The 19,797-nt window shown below is 51.1% G+C and overlaps 7 protein-coding genes across 7 annotated transcripts; 6 read left to right on the forward strand and 1 right to left on the reverse strand.

Moving 5' to 3' along the window:
* Positions 1–1,882: 1,882 nt before the first annotated feature.
* On the forward strand, positions 1,883–4,838 carry PFICI_11217 (uncharacterized protein; the record flags this gene model as incomplete). The annotated part of the gene is made up of 5 exons (XM_007839798.1): positions 1,883–2,042; positions 2,106–2,309; positions 2,371–2,633; positions 2,688–2,780; positions 2,835–4,838. The coding sequence occupies 5 exons, from the start codon at positions 1,883–1,885 to the stop codon at positions 4,836–4,838; spliced, it is 2,724 nt and encodes a 907-aa protein (XP_007837989.1).
* Positions 4,839–5,530: 692 nt separating this feature from the next.
* Positions 5,531–7,042, forward strand: PFICI_11218 (60S ribosomal protein L3; the record flags this gene model as incomplete). Its single annotated transcript, XM_007839799.1, has 4 exons — positions 5,531–5,622; positions 5,670–6,000; positions 6,053–6,726; positions 6,787–7,042. The coding sequence occupies 4 exons, from the start codon at positions 5,531–5,533 to the stop codon at positions 7,040–7,042; spliced, it is 1,353 nt and encodes a 450-aa protein (XP_007837990.1).
* A 675-nt stretch (positions 7,043–7,717) lies between these two features.
* Positions 7,718–8,329, forward strand: PFICI_11219 (uncharacterized protein; the record flags this gene model as incomplete). Its single annotated transcript, XM_007839800.1, has 2 exons — positions 7,718–7,961; positions 8,073–8,329. The coding sequence occupies 2 exons, from the start codon at positions 7,718–7,720 to the stop codon at positions 8,327–8,329; spliced, it is 501 nt and encodes a 166-aa protein (XP_007837991.1).
* Positions 8,330–9,133: 804 nt separating this feature from the next.
* PFICI_11220 (Anthranilate synthase component 1) lies at positions 9,134–10,854 on the forward strand (the record flags this gene model as incomplete). Its single annotated transcript, XM_007839801.1, has 3 exons — positions 9,134–9,145; positions 9,248–10,655; positions 10,727–10,854. The coding sequence occupies 3 exons, from the start codon at positions 9,134–9,136 to the stop codon at positions 10,852–10,854; spliced, it is 1,548 nt and encodes a 515-aa protein (XP_007837992.1).
* A 334-nt stretch (positions 10,855–11,188) lies between these two features.
* On the reverse strand, positions 11,189–11,907 carry PFICI_11221 (uncharacterized protein; the record flags this gene model as incomplete). The annotated part of the gene is made up of 2 exons (XM_007839802.1): positions 11,189–11,317; positions 11,551–11,907. 2 exons carry the CDS (start codon positions 11,905–11,907, stop codon positions 11,189–11,191), a joined length of 486 nt encoding a protein of 161 aa, XP_007837993.1.
* A 966-nt stretch (positions 11,908–12,873) lies between these two features.
* On the forward strand, positions 12,874–15,123 carry PFICI_11222 (uncharacterized protein; the record flags this gene model as incomplete). Its single annotated transcript, XM_007839803.1, has 1 exon — positions 12,874–15,123. One exon carries the CDS (start codon positions 12,874–12,876, stop codon positions 15,121–15,123), a length of 2,250 nt encoding a protein of 749 aa, XP_007837994.1.
* Positions 15,124–16,301: 1,178 nt separating this feature from the next.
* On the forward strand, positions 16,302–18,032 carry PFICI_11223 (uncharacterized protein; the record flags this gene model as incomplete). The annotated part of the gene is made up of 6 exons (XM_007839804.1): positions 16,302–16,368; positions 16,423–16,651; positions 16,731–17,242; positions 17,307–17,386; positions 17,448–17,668; positions 17,741–18,032. The coding sequence occupies 6 exons, from the start codon at positions 16,302–16,304 to the stop codon at positions 18,030–18,032; spliced, it is 1,401 nt and encodes a 466-aa protein (XP_007837995.1).
* Between the last annotated feature and the right edge of the window lie 1,765 nt (positions 18,033–19,797).

Here is a 19,797-nt window from a genome sequence, read left to right on the forward strand (position 1 = left end):
CTCGTCGACAGAAGTACTGGTGAAGTATCGGCTCCCCTCGTCTTCTCCAGTCTGGATCCCCAGGGCCTTGCATCCCAGACTGGCGGCGAGGTACCGAACACAGACCACGGGCCCTGCTCCCATCCACAAGACGTCCAAATAACTCCGTCACCCCAGGATTGCTGCGGTCATTTCCGCCCACTGAAATTGTGTAGCGCCGTCACGTCACTGCAGTTGGTTGCTGTCAGCCTTGGATGCGACTCGACTCATGCTAGAGCAGGCAGAACGACACTATCTCCGGACTGCAAAGCTGTATGCACATTGAGAAAAAAGTATGCAGACCTTGAAAGCCTGAGTTGCTGTCGGTACAAAGGCTGAATTGCTTTAAGACTGTGGCCAAAGATGCATTGTAGTTTGATCAGGTTCGACATGCCGCCAAGGTATGCATGTAGTGTATTTTGGGTAGAACCGTTGAAGAGTACGTGACTTGCCAGCCTCCTCATCCTTAATCAAGCAGGGTGGCTCAAACATACTCTTCACTGTGACGAGATCGTCTCGTTGTAGATCTTGCTCGTGCCGAATTTTTTCTTCTTCTTCTCTAGCATTTTTCGTCCACTAGGTAATCTATTCAGCTGTGGGCAATGGTGAAAGTGGTATACATTACATTGGTAAGTAAAAGTTTGCCAAAGCGTTTTGTAGTGTGTGCTTTCCTCCCAATGTACCTCGTGGATTTGAAAGCATCTGATAGTGTAAGAAGGAGTAAAAAGTACGGTGGACAGACTGGAGGCGACCTGAACCTGAAGCTGTGATGGAAGGTTTATCTAGCGTTACTACACTGCCTGTGTGCGGCGTTGGCTGGTGACGGTCACACATGTACGCACAGAGAAAGAGAAAGAGGAGAGTTTGTCGTGACAGACACATTGGGGGACGCACGTACCACCCTCGGCCCTACCTCTGTAAGGTAAGTAAAGTGCTGCATCGAGCTGGTTGGTGGTTGGCTGGCTGCTCTGTTGAATCTGCCATCTTATGTGAGGCAAGGGCAGGTAAGGTACAAAAAGAACCGGCCCCGCAAACCCGCTCAAGCCGACTAGCGGTGCTAGCGTGGTACTTGGCAGCTACTGAGCCGTTACGGGATCGCGCTGGCCAAGCTTGTCCTCGTCCCTGGACACTCTTGCGCATAGGCTCCACCGTCAATTACGCCAAATCCCAGCTTGTTCCTCTCGCGGTCGTCGTGGGTTAGGGTAGTTTGAGAAGAGGAGAATTATTCTGCGTCCCCTTCCCGAATTCCCTCGCCAAACCCGTTCGTTCGTCTCTCCTCAACACTTCCTCCTCTCCCACGCCCATCAGAACCGCAAGCCTGGCGAGGGTCAGAAACTGCCATCAGTCTTGACCATCTCCTAGTCTTCTCTGGCCACTTCCTTTGCCTTTTTCTTCCCGTCGACGCTATACTTCATCTATTCTTCTTATTCTCGGCCAACACGAGTCTTTCTCGTCTACGCGCCAGTCACGTCACTTTTCGTCTTCCTCGTCGCGACCTTCAATCCGAAGGGCCCTTGCGACGCATAGACATCCAGACGTCGTACACTAGATTATTGCCCGCGATTGAAAGGATCTGTAGTTTTGTATTCACTTTTGCTGTAATACAACTGTCCTTTTTGCCTGGCGCTGGCGGAAAAAAAAGAGAGTATCAAAACGCCCTCACCCATCCCCCATATTTGGAGATATTTGTAAAAGTGTACCTTCGGTCCACTACAACTCTCTTCAAAAAACAAAGTGCAGGTGCCGCTTCCACTATTGATAGTGGTCGATTTTGGTTTCTCCCGCCTCACTTGCATCTCGTCGCATCTTTCAGCAGTCTTGCAGTTGTGTCTGTATCAGCCCCAATAAATAGGACTTGGCGATCATGGCGAACCACCATCCCTCACCGCAGATGCCTATGCAAATGCATCACGGTCCCCAAGGGCCACCGCCCCCAGGCGCTGCTCATTACCCCCCTGCACAACCACAACCTGCCCCTTCAAGGCAAATCAGCACTGTCAATGAGCTTTTGTGGTTGCAAATTGGTAAGTCTCGCGCACCAGACACAACAGTCGCTTCATAATGCGCAATACTAATGCCTCGTAAAGGAAGCTTCTCCGAGCTTCTAGGTAGCCTTGACGATGCCATGAATGCCTACGAGCATGCCCTCCGGGCGAACCCGAACTCCGTTCCCGCCATGAATGCGATCAGCTTGATTCTTCGCACTCGCGAGGAGTTCCACAAGGCAGTCGAGTTTCTGCAAGCCATACTGAAGATTGATGAAAGAAACGGCGAAGTCTGGGGCAGTCTCGGTATGTTTAGCCATTTTCAACCTAATGGGTTTCCGTCTCGTGTCTAACCTTGCGCGCTTAGGTCATTGCTACCTCATGATGGATGACCTGCAACAGGCATATGCCGCTTACCAGTCAGCATTGGTCAACCTCCAAAACCCCAAGGAGCCCAAGCTTTGGTACGGCATAGGTATCCTGTATGATCGATATGGCTCCCTGGAGCACGCCGAAGAGGCGTTTTCTCAAGTCATGCAAATGCAGCCTGATTTTGAGAAGGCCAATGAAATCTACTTTCGACTTGGTATTATATACAAGCAGCAACAGAAGTATGGACAGAGTCTTGAGGTTAGTCTACTCCCGCGCCTGTAATAATTGCTGGGCGATTGCTGACCCGTGCAGTGCTTCAACTACATTGTCACTTCTCCGCCGCCGCCTCTGACTGAGGAGGACATTTGGTTCCAGATTGGCCATGTCCACGAGCAGCAAAAAGATGTAAGTACTTGATCTGAGAGAGATGCTTCGTTCTGCTTCTGACATGAATTTTAGTATGACAGCGCCAAAGCGGCATACGGCAGAGTCCTCGAGAGAGATCCCAACCACGCCAAGGTCTTGCAACAACTTGGCTGGCTCCACCACCAGCAGAGTAGCAGCTTCTCTAGCCAGGAGCGAGCCATTGAATATCTGGAGAAGTCAGTAAGCGCTGATAATAACGATGCGCAAAGCTGGTACTTGCTCGGTCGGTGCTACATGTCCCAGCAGAAATATCCCAAGGCCTACGAAGCATACCAGCAGGCCGTCTATCGAGACGGTCGAAACCCAACCTTCTGGTGCTCTATCGGAGTACTCTACTACCAGATCAATCAGTACCGTGATGCGCTCGATGCCTACTCCCGGGCGATCAGATTGAACCCGTACATCAGCGAGGTTTGGTATGATCTGGGCACTCTGTATGAGAGTTGCAACAACCAGATCACTGATGCCTTGGATGCCTACCAAAGAGCTGCAGAGCTCGATCCTTCCAACCCGCACATCAAGGCTAGATTGCAGCTGTTGCGCCAGGGACAAAGCACTGGACATCTTCCTCAAGGCCCTGCCCCTGTACCTACCGATGTGCATCCCCAAACCTACGGTGCTCAGGGTCCCCAGGCACCGCAATGGACCGGCGCATCCGCTGCCCCTCAACAGCAGCAGCAGCAACAACAACAACCGCAGCAACAGCAACCGCCTGGCCGTCCCCCCGTTGGACCGGGTGGTGCTAATGGCTGGGGCAGTCTGCGTGATGTCAATCCTCCACAGCCGCCAAACCCGTATGACCAGAGAGAGCCATTCCGAGGCCCTGCACCGCCAATGCCGCGTCAGCCTAGCCCTCGCGCAGAAGCTCAGATGAGACCTTACGGCGATGCTGGCCGCCAGGTACCTCCGCCAGGACCTGCCCCTATCCGCCGTGGCCCATCTCCCGGACCACCTCACTACGGGGCTCCACCTCCTCCCTCGCAGCCTCAGCCTCCAGCTTCAGCAGGACAGGCTCGGGTCAGTAACCCCAACTATACACCGGCACCGACGGCAAGCATGTCTCAATCGAGCAACGGACCGCCGAGTGGCCCCCCGAATGGCGCTGCACCACCACCGCACTTGATGCCTTACCGAGCTGGATCTCCCCGGCCAGACTCGAGACCTACCATGCGTGATAACCGCATGCCTAGTCCCAAGTCGGCTTACCCCCAGTATCAACCACCGCCTCATGGTCACCACCCAGAGGCTGGTCCTAGTAGCATGGATAACGGTCTACCCACTCCTCTCAAGGGCCCCATGGGCCCAGATGGTCCTCAGCATCGCGCTGACAATCGTCCTCCGTCTGTTGGACCCAAGCGCATGCGTGAATGGGAAGATGAGCCTGCAATCAAAAAGCCTGCTTCCGAGGAGAATCGCGCTCTCATCCACGACATGCGCCACCGTCGCCCTTCAACGCCCCTCCGGGGCGGGCCAGAGCCATATCGTCGAACATCACCCGAACAGCACCGCCTCGAGGAGCAACGTCGGTTGGATGATCAGCGACGTGCTGAAGATCAGCGTCATGCTGAAGAACTTCGAAGAGCTGATGAACAGCGTCGTGCCAATGATAACTACCACCCGTCAGAGGCTGCTCATCACCAGCCTGCACACCCAATGTCGACGCACTTGCCACCAATGCAGCAAGGCCCTTCGCCAATGCAGGGTATTATTCACGATGGCCCATCACACAACGGCCCAGGGCCAGTGCAGGCCAAGGAATACCCTCAGGAAGAACGACCAAGAAATGAGCATCCTGCGGCTCCTGCACCGGCCCCAACGCCCACACCACAGCAGGTCAACGAGCCAGAGCGAGCAGCTCGCAAGATGGACGTTGACGAGGATTATGATGACAGTGGCGAGGAAGAGAAGAAGGTCAATGTTACTGGCCCTGCTTCTGGGCCAGCGTCTGCCACTGGAGAGCTTAAGACGTCAACACCGACGAGTGCTGGTATGAATGGATTAATGGGACCGGCGCCCAAGACGGAGGGTACGGCATAATTGAATAACGATCATGGAGAGAAGACACTGAAAGTCGTGGTGCTGCTGTCGAGGTTCTTGTGTTACACTATTTGCTTTTGTCTAGTACACATACCCAGTTTTTCAATTGAATCCATCACAAAGTTGGACTTTTCTGTTTAAGCGTTCTGTGAGAACATACAATCATTTACCCTTTCACCTTCGTCTCTGGTGGAGGCTGAACGCCAATAAATATGTTGAAAATCTAGTGCGTTTCCACATATCTCAATACTAATCTACAAGTCCAGTATAAAGGTTGTCGATGCTTGACCGAGGATTATGATCATTCGAACCAATTGTCATGGGCCTTAAAGCACCATGCCATCTCCTTGTGAATAATCACGTGAAGAGGATTTCCCCGTCACCCCCCCACCTTTCTTGTGAGTTCGTGGTTATGCTGCTGTACAATTGGTCCAAGCGTCAGGGTTCAGTAGCGAAAAGTCCAAAGTCTCTTCGCTCTTTCTGCTGTGGCCGCTTTTTTTTTTTTTTTTTCTCTCGCCCGCCCCACTCGGCTAATCTCAGGTCTAAGGTCCACAGTTTTGGCCCGCACCAAAATTTACTGCCCTCACCACCTTGGGAAATTTCCAGACCTCTTGAAGAGACTCTTCTTGAAGAACTTTTCCCAATCCTCTCAACCACCACCGGATTGATACTAACCACCAGGATCAATCAAGATGTCTCACCGAAAGTTCGAGGCCCCCCGTCACGGTTCGCTGGCTTACCTGCCCAGGAAGCGGGCTGCCCGTCACCGGGGTAAGGTCAAGTCGTAAGTTCAACCCGATATCAAAATGGATTCAAGAGCGGTTTTTGCAGCATCTTCGCACGACATGGACTCTGGGCGATTGGTCATCAACAAGAGGGATGCATCGAGAACTCACTCTGCGCGCGCGAGAAAGAGGAGGAGCAGGAAGAGCTGTACAATATCGCTGTTGATATTGCGCACACCATTCTTGAAAGCAGAATCGCTAATTCATTGTGCTTCACCAGCTTCCCCAAGGACAATGCCAAGCAGCCCGTCCACCTGACCGCCATGATGGGTTACAAGGCTGGTATGACCACCATCGTCCGTGACCTCGACCGTCCCGGTGCCAAGGCCCACAAGAAGGAGGTTGTCGAGGCCGTTTCCATTATTGACACCCCTCCGGTACGAACAGCGCAGCCCGCTTGGCTTTGTGCCTATGGCTAACATCTCACAGATGATCGCTGTTGGTCTGGTTGGTTACATCGAGACTCCCCGCGGTCTCCGATCCCTTACCACCGTCTGGGCAGAGCACTTGTCCGACGAACTGAAGCGTCGCTTCTACAAGAACTGGTACAAGTCCAAGAAGAAGGCTTTCACCAAGTACGCCAAGAAGCACTCCGAGGCCAAGGGTGCTTCCATCAGCCGCGAGCTCGAGCGCATGAAGAAGTACTGCACTGTCGTCCGTGTCCTCGCCCACACCCAGATCCGCAAGACTCCCCTCAAGCAGAAGAAGGCCCACTTGATGGAGATCCAGATCAACGGTGGCTCCGTTGCCGACAAGATCGAGTTCGGCCACGGTCTCTTCGAGAAGCCCATTGAGGTCAGCAGCATCTTCGAGCAGGACGAGATGATCGACGTCATCGCCGTCACCAGAGGTCACGGTTTCAACGGTGTCACCTCCCGTTGGGGCACCAAGAAGCTTCCCCGTAAGACTCACAAGGGTCTCCGTAAGGTCGCTTGTATCGGTGCATGGCATCCTTCCCACGTCCAGTGGACTGTTGCCCGTGCCGGTCAGATGGGTTACCACCACCGTACCTCGGTCAACCACAAGGTTTACCGCATTGGCAAGGGAGACGCCGACAACAACGCCTCCACCGAGCAGGATGTCACCAAGAAGACCATCACTCCGTACGTCTTTCTCGTTTTGAATTTGTCCATCGAATGATTGAATGCTAACATGACATGTAGTCTGGGTGGCTTTGTCCGATATGGTGAGATCAACAACGACTTCGTCATGGTCAAGGGTTCCATCCCTGGTACCAAGAAGCGTGTTGTGACCCTGCGCAAGTCCATGTTCATCCACACCTCGAGAAAGGCCCTCGAGAAGGTCGAGCTCAAGTGGATCGACACCTCGTCCGAGTTCGGTCACGGTGCTTTCCAGACCCCGGCAGAGAAGAAGCAATTCCAGGGTACTCTCAAGAAGGATCTCGTTCAGAGCTCGTAAAAAGTTTCTGTACTTGCATTTCCTTGGTTCTGTTCACTTGCATAGGAGTTCCCTGGGGTTTCTTCATGGTCACTGCAACGGGCGTGGTGGTCTGAAAATCGGTTTTCGAGATATCTAACGCAGCTAATGAGAAAAGTTGCATGATGAACAAAGAACCTATGATTCCCAAAATGAGCATATTTGTGCTTTGCACCGTGATGTCTTCTGATTTGCTCCGTAAATAATGATACTTTTTTAATCTTCTGAACTGTATTTTCTGCCAACTGTAATGTGGATTTTGCCATCCGCTGCCAAAAGAGAGAACGGCCCCAAACTCGCAGCTACTGGGAAGCTAAGGTACGTGTAAAGCAGTATACCTGGGGATAGGTACCACCTGGTGTGCGTCATAACTCCCAGCCAGCCCACCTTGGGATCTTCCCAATCGCGACACAGATGCTCAGCCGAATGTCAAAAGCAAGTTTTCAGGTGCTCAAGACTGGCAATTTTTCCCTTCTTTCCTTCAACGAAGTTGGCATTGCTGCAAAAAGGTTTTATACATCAAGTGTCGAGGCCTTCCCCCACCTTACTCGGCCAACCTCCGCACCCCGAACAACATTCTTTCCACCAGACTTTGACAGCACCTGCACCCATCCGACCGTCTTCCAGCGATCATTTACCACATCCATACGTCTTAGGATGGCTTCAGACGAAGATTACTTGGCTTTCTTGGACAAGGCCAACAAGGATCCCAATGAGGGCCAGACTGCAAAGTCGGCCAGCAGCGCAAAGCAAGCGTTCAAGACCACAGATTCAGGCGCACAGGTGCCCGCCGTCCTCAAGAGCGCTGTGAAAGATGCGTTTTACACTAGCGATGCCGATGAGCCTTTTGAGCCAGTCTGCCTTAAATGGAACGAGGATGGCAAAGGGCTGCCCGATGAAGGTATGTTGTCATTTGGCTTGGTTTGGAACACAGACTGCTTTCCTTCTCAAGGTTTTTGTTTTATACATACTTATCATTCAGTCTATGCTAATGCTCACATTCATAATACAGAGGAATTTGCCAGCTTAATCTCCCATCCGAATCCCTCGAGTGCGCAAATAGAGATCCAAGATCCTGCAGACTGGGATACGCAAGGACAATACTCAGACCTCTTGGACGCGGTGCGCCAGGCGGGCAAGGGTAACGACGTTCGGGTCTACAGAATAAGAAAGGATGGCACGAGGGTGGAATATTGGGTCGTTACTACGGAAGGAAAAGGAAAAGATGCCAAATTGGTAGGAGTCAAGGCTTTGGCCATCGAGAGCTGAGTTAGCTTCTTACGTGGGCATTGAAATATTGGACGCAATAGTGCTCCAGCCATTGTCAGCATCGAGACAAGGGCCGCTCCGGGTGTCATCCTTCAGGTCGAACACAAATATAGTCTTGCGTCTGACACGATCGGCTAGCTCTGTCCATGTAGTCGACGTGTGTGTAAGATGGACGACTGACGGAGACTGATTACATGATATTGCAGCTCAACCCACAAATCATACAAGAGAAAGGTGAAAATAAGCTTGCTGCCATATGAAGTCGGACAAGATCTTACCTTGTCATACCCAAGAGCGATGCCGGATCAGCCGTTTACACAAGGTAGTTCTGAGTGGATCAGACCAACGCTAGCATCTAGGTACGGGTCTTTCTTAAAATCGACGCCAGAGTCATCGCTGGGTGGGTTTGATAGCTTCAACTTTGATACCAGCTCTGGCGATAGCGGTCAGAACGACAATTTCCTTCAGCATGGTAAGTTGACATAACCGACCCTTACTATGCCCGTGAGGCGAGGAGCGCATGCAACCTTTTGGCTGTATCTGCAGCCGAAATGGTACCTGAATTTGGAAAGCGCTTACTATGCGCTCTGCGAGTTTGTGCCCCGCGCTGCGCATACTTAGGGACCCCGAAAGGTTCCAATGCTTGGCCCAATTGAACAGCCAATCCAGCAAGGTGACGATTTTGTTGTATGAAACGTTGCCCTCGACCAAGTTCGAGTCTTCGCTGCCTGGCAATCACCTGAAATTCGGTCTTGTACCTCGATCCGGAGCTCTTGGCGGCACACAAGCAGTCAATTGCTCGCTATGACTCAGGCTGTGAGAAGGCCCTTCTTTCGCCAAACTGACCTACTGATTCTAGTAGTTAACCATGATTTGCGAACGTCACAATCAGAAGCTAACATTTCTCTCTTTGCATAGGACACCCTTCTCCCGTCTTTGGACACGATCCAAGAGCTCCTCTCGAAACCCCAAAAGGGCACCAAGAAGGCGAACCTCGTACCGGTATACGGCCAGATCTCTGCCGACCTCATCACACCTTCAGCAGCCTACCTCAAAGTTTCTGCGCATTCCAAGAGCGAATTGTCCTGCCTTTTCGAAAGTGCAGCCACCGAGAGAGTTGGACGGTATAGTTTTGTTGCTGCTGGGCCCCGCAAGACCATCACAACCGGCGAAGGCCATGGCGAGTCTGTTGATCCGTTACCGGGCGTCGAGAAAGAGCTGGCGCAGTACACTGTGCTAGAAGTACCAGGCCTAAAGCTGCCACCTCTAAGCGGCGGCGCCGTGGGTTACGTGGGCTATGACTGTGTTCGGTACTTTGAGCCAAAGACGGCACGGCCAATGAAGGATGTGCTCAAGATTCCCGAGTCTCTCTTTATGATGTTCGATACCATTGTGGCCTTTGACCGCTTCTTTGGTGTCATCAAGGTGGTTACTTATATCCCCATTTCTGACAACCTCGACACTTTGCCCTCCGAGTACGAGAAAGCCAGCCAGAGAATCAACGAGCTCATTGATGTGCTCAACGCTCCCGAGATCCCAATCCCCGAGCAGGAGCCCATCAAGCTGGGTAACGAGGCCAAATCGAATATTGGACAGCAGGGTTATGAGAACCACGTCACAGAGTTGAAGAAGCACATTGTCAAGGGTGATATCATCCAGGCTGTGCCGTCGCAGAGATTCGCACGTCCCACGAGCTTGCATCCCTTCAACATCTATAGGCACTTGAGGACAGTCAACCCGTCGCCGTACCTGTTCTATATCAATTGCAAGGATTTCCAGATCATTGGAGCTTCTCCCGAGTTGCTCGTCAAGGAAGACGAGGGACGCATCATTACGCACCCTATTGCCGGAACCGTCAAGCGTGGCAAGACACCCGAGGAGGATGAGAAGCTTGCAGAAGAACTGAGGAGCTCCCTCAAGGACCGTGCTGAGCATGTCATGTTGGTCGACCTCGCCCGAAATGACGTGAATCGCGTCTGTGATCCCTTGACGACGCGTGTGGACCGCCTTATGGTCGTGGAGAAGTTCAGCCACGTACAGCATCTCGTGTCCCAAGTGTCTGGCGTTTTGAGGCCAGGCCAGACGAGATTTGATGCGTTCAGATCCATCTTCCCCGCTGGCACAGTCTCTGGTGCTCCCAAGGTGAAAGCCATGGAGCTGATTGCTGAGTTGGAAAAGGAGAAGCGTGGTATCTACGCTGGCGCAGTTGGCTACTTTGGCTACGGCTCGGTCACAGTCAATGGCGAAGAGATCGAGGGCGCCATGGATACATGTATTGCGCTCAGAACCATGCTTTACAAGGACAAGGTAGCATATCTCCAAGCTGGTAAGTTTTTCCCACAACCATGCGATCGAGTCAATCAAGGTTTGTATCAAATTTGCTAATGACTTGGACAGGTGGCGGCATTGTCTTTGACTCGGATGAATACGATGAATGGATGGAGACCATCAACAAGCTCGGTGCCAACACAACGACCATCAAGACTGCCGAAGAGCTCTATGCCAGACGCGTTGGTACGGCATAATTGCTCAGTGTCAGTCTTAGACTAGGCCGAGAATGAGCAGTTTTAGGACGAGAGAAAATAAGATGATAAAATATAGAGATCCAAAATCCGGCGTCAAGGAACAAGTTTGTCTTTCACGATCGATTGCCTCTTGAGATATATACCTATCGATATGGTGAAGAAACTACATGAAATATTTTGGCTGAATCGGGTTATGCTTAAGGAGGGATGGCTAGCTAATGGAGCTTTTATTTCGGATTGACTACTATAGACACCCAACATGTAATGCATTTTCAAGCAATATCCCCAGGCGAGACAGGCTGAGATTGTGCTTGCTAGTCTTTTATGAATGAGACTACTTCATTTCTTGTTTTTCCTCATCCCACCAATTACCCGAGAGATCACCAGCTGGAGATATCTTTTTTATGCCGTCCAACTTTTTCAGAGTGAGGTCGTCCAGATTGATGCCATAAATAGTCCGTGCCTAGAATGTGGATGTAGTATTAGCGAACAACCTTGATGTCCACCTTGTGCCAAGGAATTGGTATATAAATATGTTTTGTGCCAATCTCTCTACTTGGTTCATCGTTCTCCCCATTCTACAACATCACACGCCTTGTTGCAACAACAAGCTAGCCACGGGGTCACAACAGGGAAGAAGCAGCGAAATCATCAGAGGTAGGAACCGAGGCCCAGAAATCGTCTTTCAAAACTTACACTAATACCATAGGTATGAGGTTCTCGTCCCGCGCGGAAATCAATGCCCAGGCTCGCACCACATTTGGGACAGAACAACTGGTCCTTGCTCTTGGTGTTGAACTCGTACTCGGCGCACCGCTCCCGGTGTCCCGGTGACCAGGTCACGGCCGTCGCGGGCGGGTACACGAGCAGGTAGCCAAAGCGCGCGCAGGCCGAGCAGTTGCACTCGGTCACCTTGTAGTTGCCGGTGCTGCCGTCGGCGGCGGCGGGCTGCCCCGTGAGCGGCGGGGAGATGGTCATGCTGAACTTGATGTAGCCGCAGTGGCAGCCGCATTGGTACGTCTCGCTTGGCTTGCTATCCTCTGAGGAAGACATGTTGGGATGTTGTTGGCGGACAAGGTGGGTGATGTGTCTATTGGAAAGGTTGGGAGGCTGCCTGTGTCAAAGGGTACTTGATGCTGGTGCCTACTAGAGATTGCGAGGGAATTCGGGGAATAAATGGCAAACGCAAATCGAGGTTCGAGGCGGTCAGGTTGAATCAAGGCGACTATATAGGAATGGTGGATAGTTCAACCGACTTACAAATCACCTGAACATAACAGACGATTACCACATGAGCATTTTCCTATATAGGATAGGCTGTGTATCATGGTGATTACTTGATAGGTGACAGATGTCAAGAACCGGCCAAACTCTTGCTAGACTTCGCTACGACCTTGCATAGATAGATGACTCCGCCTACCAGGTATACTAGCAAGCATCTTGTCTCACTGCATTAATGTAGGGAGCCGGCATGGGATAAGAGTGTGAGAATAATTAATTCAGCTTCATGATTGTCAACAGAGGATCTGACTGGATATCGAGTGGCTCAGACTTGTGAATTTCCTAATAATATCTATCTATCTATTTGTAACCACGAGCAGCGTGTCAAAACAGAATGATGAATGTGTAGTGAATGGAATGAATAGAGTTGACATGTCTGTGAGATGACAACATCGGTAATACAACAACAGACTCAGTGCTCAAGCTTTAGTCAGGTACCTCGATATGTACAGGTCCCTCACCTAGTGGGGCCCGTGCCCCTAATAGCACTTGCGTACCCGCCACTCATCCCTGCTAGCGATCTTGAGACCTGTTGGGTGGCAGCAGTTACCTACATACAACATTGAATTCGTCCATCCGTTACAGCATCCACTTGGCAATCGCTTGTTTATGCTACAAAAGCACCAAGCATAAAACCATCGCAGACTGGCATGTGGTGAAGTCCATCACGATATGTTGCCATTGTGGCACCGACACTACTGAAACAACACCGGACACGCCAACAACGACAACGACATGATGGATGCGCCGCCAGTCAAGCTCTCTGAGCTCCTCCGGCACCCGGACGACCTCGACAAGCTGCCTGCGCTGAAGCTCGAGTTTACGCGCAAAAAGGCCGCTGTCGACTCCCAGCTCCGCGGCGGCCTTCGTGAGCAGCTCGAGACGACACAAGCCGGCATGAGCGGGCTGACGGATGGCCAAAAGACGGTGCAGGCCATCAAGGAGGAGATGATCAAGATCGACCGCCTGTGCTCCGAGAGCCAGAACATGATCAAGGACTTTAACGCCATCAATCTTGTCTCCCAGGCCCACCGAAACTTTGGCGCCGTCGAAGCCATGCGCAAGAACCTCGAAATGTTCAACGAGCGGCTCAACGGCGTCGAGATCATGCTGCGGGGCGATGAGGAGGACAAGGAGACCATGCCCAACCTCCTGGCAACCCACTACGAGCTGACGCAGCTTCGAAATATTCGCGACGATGCCATGGAGCAGATCACGAGAGCCGACGACGCCAGTCTGCTTGCGACATTGGAGGACTACTTTTCTAGGCTGGATGAGGCTATCGACTGGTTCGACGAGCATATTGGTCTGATTGCGCTCAACCAAATCAACCTTTTAATCGCCGATAACAACAGCCTGGTTGTTCGTCTTGCCATTATTGTCGAGGCCGAGGAGAAGAGTGATCAGAGGGTATTGGCCCTGCAAGAAGCATTAAAGGATCACAAGGAGATGGCGACAAGATTCCAAGCCATTACTGAGGGCGCGAAAAAGGTGCGCGGCTACAAGGAGAAGTTTTTACAAGCCATCAGCCTCAACTGCGAACAACAATTTGGCGAAGTTAGAGAAGAATTCCTGGGCGATCCCGACGGATTGAGCAAAATGATGAAGTGGTATTTCAACGACTTGAATGCCGTCAAGCAGGGCATGGTGCCCCTGATGCCCAAAAAGTGGAAGATCTTGAAGACTTATGGCGACATATATCACCAACTGATGCACGACTTTCTCGTGGGCATGATTGAAGACCCCGAGTTCAGCTCGGCGCATACTCTTGCCATTATCAACTGGCCTGAGAACTACTATAAAAAGATGAAGAAGCTTGGATTCCCTGAACACGAACTCAAGCCACATGTAATCGACAATCGCGAAGGAGAGTTGGTCAAGGGCTTCCGCGACCTCATCATCAAGTTCTTGGATGAGTGGATCGAGAGAATTTTCGCGCAGGAGAGAAAAGACTTTGCAGACCGGATGGTCGAGGGGTCTAACCTGGACGCCGACGAGTACGGATACTTCCGTACCAGGAATCTCGTGGATATGTGGCGCATGTTGCGAGAACAAGTGGACGGCGCTGGTAACTCGGGCCGAACCGACGTTGCCGAGGGTGTGATTGATGCTATGTTCTTGCGACTACGCGGCCGGCAGCAGTCGATTCAAAAGATGCTCGAAGACGAAGTGCTTAAATACGAGTCCAACAAGTTGCCCGATCTCGAGGGCATGCAGCCCCTGCAAGACTGGCTCGTCGCCACTGCAAACGACCAGATTGCTTGTGTGGATGATATAGAAGAGGAACAGCGCTTCGGTTACTTGACCAGTTTCAAGCAAAAGTTCGAACCACTTGTTACACCGGCATACCTGGAACGCGCAGAAGGAGAGTTTGAGCAGCTCCAGGGCAACTACTTTGATCTAAGCACGTGGTGCTTGAGCAAGTTTGTCAGACTGGTCTTTGCTGTAGACTTTAAGAGTGCAATGCCCACATTCTTCACGCCAGAATGGTACAGCAAGGCCACCATGAAGCAGCTTATTGCGACATTTGAGGAATACCTGGGCGAATATCGACCAGTCTTGCACCACGCCTTGTGCGACACCTTTGTCGAGATCTTCGCAGACGAGCTCTTGGCGCGCTATCTTATGTGTGTACGCAACAAGACTGTCAAGTTCCGACGCACCGATCCTTTCCAGGACAAGGTCTTTGACGATCTCAAGACGGCTTTTGAGTTCTTTAGGGCGACTACTAATAATAGCGACACTATTATGCAAACTTGGCGCGTCACGGAACCCTTTTTGGATTTGTTGACTGCTGAGAAGGAAGCAATACCAGATGTCTTTGAGGGCTTCAAGCTCAGGTACTGGGATCTTCAGATCAGCTGGGTGGAAGCAGTCCTCCGGTCGAGAGACGACTTTGAGAGAAGCATGCTCAATGCGGTCAAGGCAAGAGCGGCGCAGATTGAGGTTACAAGAGGCCCGGAGACAATCATGGCCAAGGTGAAATAGAGCAGCGAATTCTAGCAACTAATGATGAGTTTATGATACCAAGCCATGTCTGCCATTTGTCCTACTTGTATAAGTTGTGAATCATTAAAGCGTGTTGGAAATTTAGTCGTGATGCTGCATCGTTTGAGCTCCCTTGCTTTTCTATATGAGAGGGCATACACCGCATATGGTCAATCCGCTCCGAGCCTGACCCTTGGGCTCGAACGGGACCAAACGCCTTGGTCTGGGCCACGGACGACGTAAGCGAATATGGAAAGCAACGTCCGTGACCATCGAGACCGGAACCACTTTTGGCTCCTATCCTTATTCAAGAGGAACGACCTCCTTTGTGGTGTCGTGATTGTTCGCAATCCGCCGAGATCCAGAATCGCAGGGTTTGGGGGTTGGTGGTGGGAGACATAGTCCCTGGTCAAAAAGCCTTGACTAGACCCGGTATGGTTGAAGATGTCTGGGCATTGCGGCTGCCAGGGTGGTTATCGTTTGTATGTCGCTTAAGTGCCGCTTATGTACAATGTCGGGAGATGTGTTTCAACCGATAACATGAGCCGAGAATCTAGCAGCAAGCATTCCGATGGAACCATTCGGCCGGTAACTTCTGTATGGAATTTTTCTTCTTCTGGCCTTGGCCACAAAATTGTAGCTGACAGTGGTGCTATGCATTATCCAAATGATACGCAAAGTCCCTGTTAAGCGAGTAAACATGAGGAGATGCGACCCTCGATCGTGATGGCCGACTTGTCTGCCGGGAGTGAGACAATCACGTATGAGCTACTATGACAGCGACATCCCTGCTTTTTTTGTCCTCTTCACAATCTTTACTACATCTGATCATATCAAAATGATGTCTGTTTTTCTCTCCTCTTCAAAATTGGTGAGCTGAACTTTAACAAGGGCGCCAGTCTCTGGTCTACTGTGGTGATCACGCTTGGGTAATGGCGTGCTCAGCATGGGTTAATTGCGATATACCTGCATGGGCGATCCACTTTCTGGTCGATATGGCGTTATTCGCATTACTACTAGTAGAACTACCGAGGTCGCTTGGGGGCAGAATGGATTTTTTTTAAATCCTGAATAAATGAATGTTCAAAAGTATAGATAAATACCTTTGCCCCTCGTTGATATTGACAGAAAAGGACTGAGTGTTTGTATCATCAGGGTTGAACAAGGACAACAACAAGATGACGGCAGGATCAGATCAGCTCGTGATTGACGAGGCCAAGCCGCCCAAGTCGGAGCGTCATCCAGGTAAACAATCTACAGGACTGGTGTATGCTCTTATACTAAAATGTGGAAAAATAGTGAAATGGAATCGCTCCACGTTTTATAACATGACCATATTGGGTCTGTGTAACCTCGCCGCGCCAGGTATCTGGGGAGCTATGAACTCTTTGGGTGCCGGAGGAGCAGCCTCAACAGAGCTCATCAATGCCGCTAATGCATTGACATTTTGTCTGATGGTGGTATCTTGTTACTTTTCGAGTGTTATTGTGCACTATATCGGCATCAAGGGTGCTTTGTTGGTGGGCACGTGAGTACTCATTATACTCGACATACGCACCACAATATTGCATTGAAAGGAAATGACACTAACTCTCAATACCTTTCAGTATAGGATACGCACCCTACGCCGCCGGTCTATACACCAACAACCGTTTCGGAAATGAGTGGTTCGTGCTCCTGGGAGCCGCGCTCTGCGGCATCTCGGCCGGTATCTTCTGGATGGCCGAGGCGGCCATTGCCATTGCCTACCCGGAGCCCTGGAACCGCGGCAAGGCCCTGGGCTACTGGCTGACGTACCGGCTGTGCGGTCAGATCCTCGGCGGCGCCATCAACCTGGGCATCAACGCCCACCGCGACGAGGCCGGCTCCGTCAGCTACACCGTCTACCTTGTCTTTATCGCGCTGCAGGCCACGGGCCCCTTTGTCGCCCTGCTCCTCAATAAGCCCGCCCAGGTCGAGCGCCAGGACGGCAAGAAGGTGTCTCTGGCCATTCTTGAGAACCCCTGGCACGAGGTCAAGGAGACGACCAAGGACTTTTTCAAGCCAAAGTTTCTTCTCATTGTTCTCTGGATTGGACAGGCTGTCTTTTCCGAGGCAGTCTTCTTCTCCTATCTTGCTCGTGAGTTCTCCATCTTTGCCCCGTGGTGCTGATTGGCAATTTGTATATTGACAAGATGGAATAGTGTGGTTCACTGTCAGAGCCCGAGCTCTCGGTTCATTTCTTTCGGGTATCAGTGCCATCATTGCCGGAAACCTCCTCGGAGTAAGTATCATTTAAAAAGGTCGCTGAACTTGTCTGATGACTAACATTTGCATGAAAACAGAACTACCTCGACCACACAAAATTCTCACTCAAGCTTCGCACACGCTCAACCTTTTGGTTCCTCGTTGTCACCCAGGGTGCTTGGTGGTTGTGGATAACGGTCTTGGCCACGCGGTTCCGCGTCGAGAAGCCCGTTTATGACTGGTCGACGCCCGGGTTCGGCGCCGCCTTTGCCGTCTACATTATGCACACGATTGGATTCCAGATCAACTACCTCTTCTTGTAAGTTCTTGTCGCGGCGTCCTCATTTCTCGCACAGTCCATTGGTCAGAGAGAACTAACCATGTACTCTAGATACTTTATCGTGACTAATCTCGCCAATGGTGAGGCCGAGGTTATTCGATACGCCGCTCTGCTCCGTGGAACAGAGTCTGCCTGGCAAGCCGTGAGCTACGGTCTCACGTCGATACAGCTCTTTGCCCAAGTCGGCGCCATTTACCTCAACTTTGGTTTCTGGGCTCTGGCCATCCTTCCGGCGTGGTTCGTGGTGAGACACTTTGGCCAGTCGGGCCTGACTGCTCCTGATGAACCGGTTCAGACTACAGAAACTGCAATCAAGGCTGGGTCCAAGGGAGAGAGTGATTAGAGTAAGAACTCTCATCGAGACTGTTTTGACCTTTAGGAAAATGGTGTAATTTGGAAAGTCAAACTGTTGCATACCAAAACAACTAGCAATTAGTCACTGGGTCATAGCAGACAATCGTAATAATTGACAATTTATTATTGTCAGATGTTGTACGATGATTACGATGATCAAACACATACACCAGGATGTGCTGAATCACACTGACCAATGCTACGACGTCCAAATAAGAAGAGACAACGTAGATCGACACATGACATAATCGACCCCAATATCAGATTGATTTCTCCAGCAGGAAAACACCATCTTGATCACCAGTTATACGTGAGAAAGAGGCTCTGTAAGATCCATCACCGGGAGCCGAAAATGTTAGTCTGGGACCAACAATGTACACCTTTGTTGGAATTCGTCCGTCCCATGAGTGATGCAAAAGCTTACGCTTGGATTTATTTGAAGATGATACAATATGATGAATCCCGTGAAACAGCTCAATGCCCATTATTGTAGGTTTCACGAACAGCCCGAACGTACCACTCTTTTCAAATGAGAATGCTGTTGATTTATCGGATCTTATATGGATCGCTGCGAACCTGCGGTAATGACTCGTCCCAGAGTCGCAAAGAAAAGGAGGCAAATCTTGAGAGCGCAGCCTATCGCGCTTATCACGACCGGCATCCAAACCGACATTGACTACGATGAGGAAGAGCCACCTACGTTAGTTGAAAAAATGGCTCCGACACCCAAGGCTCAGCGTCATATCTTCATGATCCTAGGACAGTGTAGCCGGAGTTGGGGTCGGACGGCGCCGCCGGTCTCAGCAGGTCCTCTCCCACATCGTTCTGTGACGAAAACTCAGAGAGCATGAGCTATGGACTAGCATGATTCAAAGCTCTCTTTCTCCTCTCGCAGCCCCAGACCTATTTCCATGAAGGGAGTGTTACTCAACCAGTCGCACATGAACCGCTCGCCTCCGTGCCGCCGCCCGACAATCCGGCATTGATGACATCCGTTTATCCTTCATCCTCACCTCCGAGCGCCACTTCATCTGAAAGTTCTCCATCCAATTGCAAGCCTCGAGATCCCACGAAACTAGGGAATGTTTGCTAACCTGGCGAATTAAAACCTGGAGCTATTCTGTATGTCGTGGGGGTTGCCATCAAATATAAGCTTTGCGAGATGCCGAAAGAAGCGCGGACCAATTCTCAGATCTCAAGCATATGTTGCATTTCGTTAGTAGTCTTGAGATTGTAAGGGTAATGGAGCTATTCGTGGACAAAGTATATGTGCAACGGTGCATCGACCGCTTTTGGCTAGAGACTACAGACACAGCCCAAGCAACCGGGGCGTGCAATGACGGGTTTCCCACACAACCTCCTTCTGCCAACGGATCGCATGATGTGACTTCGATCATTCAGGAACGCCATATTGGAGTTGGAGTCCCGGTCGGTTCAACGTTGCCATGCTTGTTTCATTGGTCGATGCTGACAAACCTTCCACAGCGTTCACAAGTCGCAATCGGAATCATGGACAGTCGCGAACGCTGAAGCACAGTCAATGCAAGAAGCCGTTGAGGCGCGTCCAATTATATTTCTCTGCAGCTTGCGGAGTCCTTGGGTTTCAGAATCTTAAGCGTCAAAGTCGGCACCTCGATCGAGAAGTAGCTTTACAATATCGTTCCTTTCGAATATAGTAGCAGCTTGTAGAGCGTTATCGTATCTGCCGCCTTGAGCGTTGATATCGGCACCTCGATCGAGCAATAGTTTTATAG

The sequence above is a fragment of the Pestalotiopsis fici genome, assembly GCF_000516985.1.
Source record: "Pestalotiopsis fici W106-1 unplaced genomic scaffold PFICI_Scf_8, whole genome shotgun sequence".
NCBI classification, from domain to species: Eukaryota; Fungi; Ascomycota; class Sordariomycetes; order Amphisphaeriales; family Sporocadaceae; genus Pestalotiopsis; species Pestalotiopsis fici.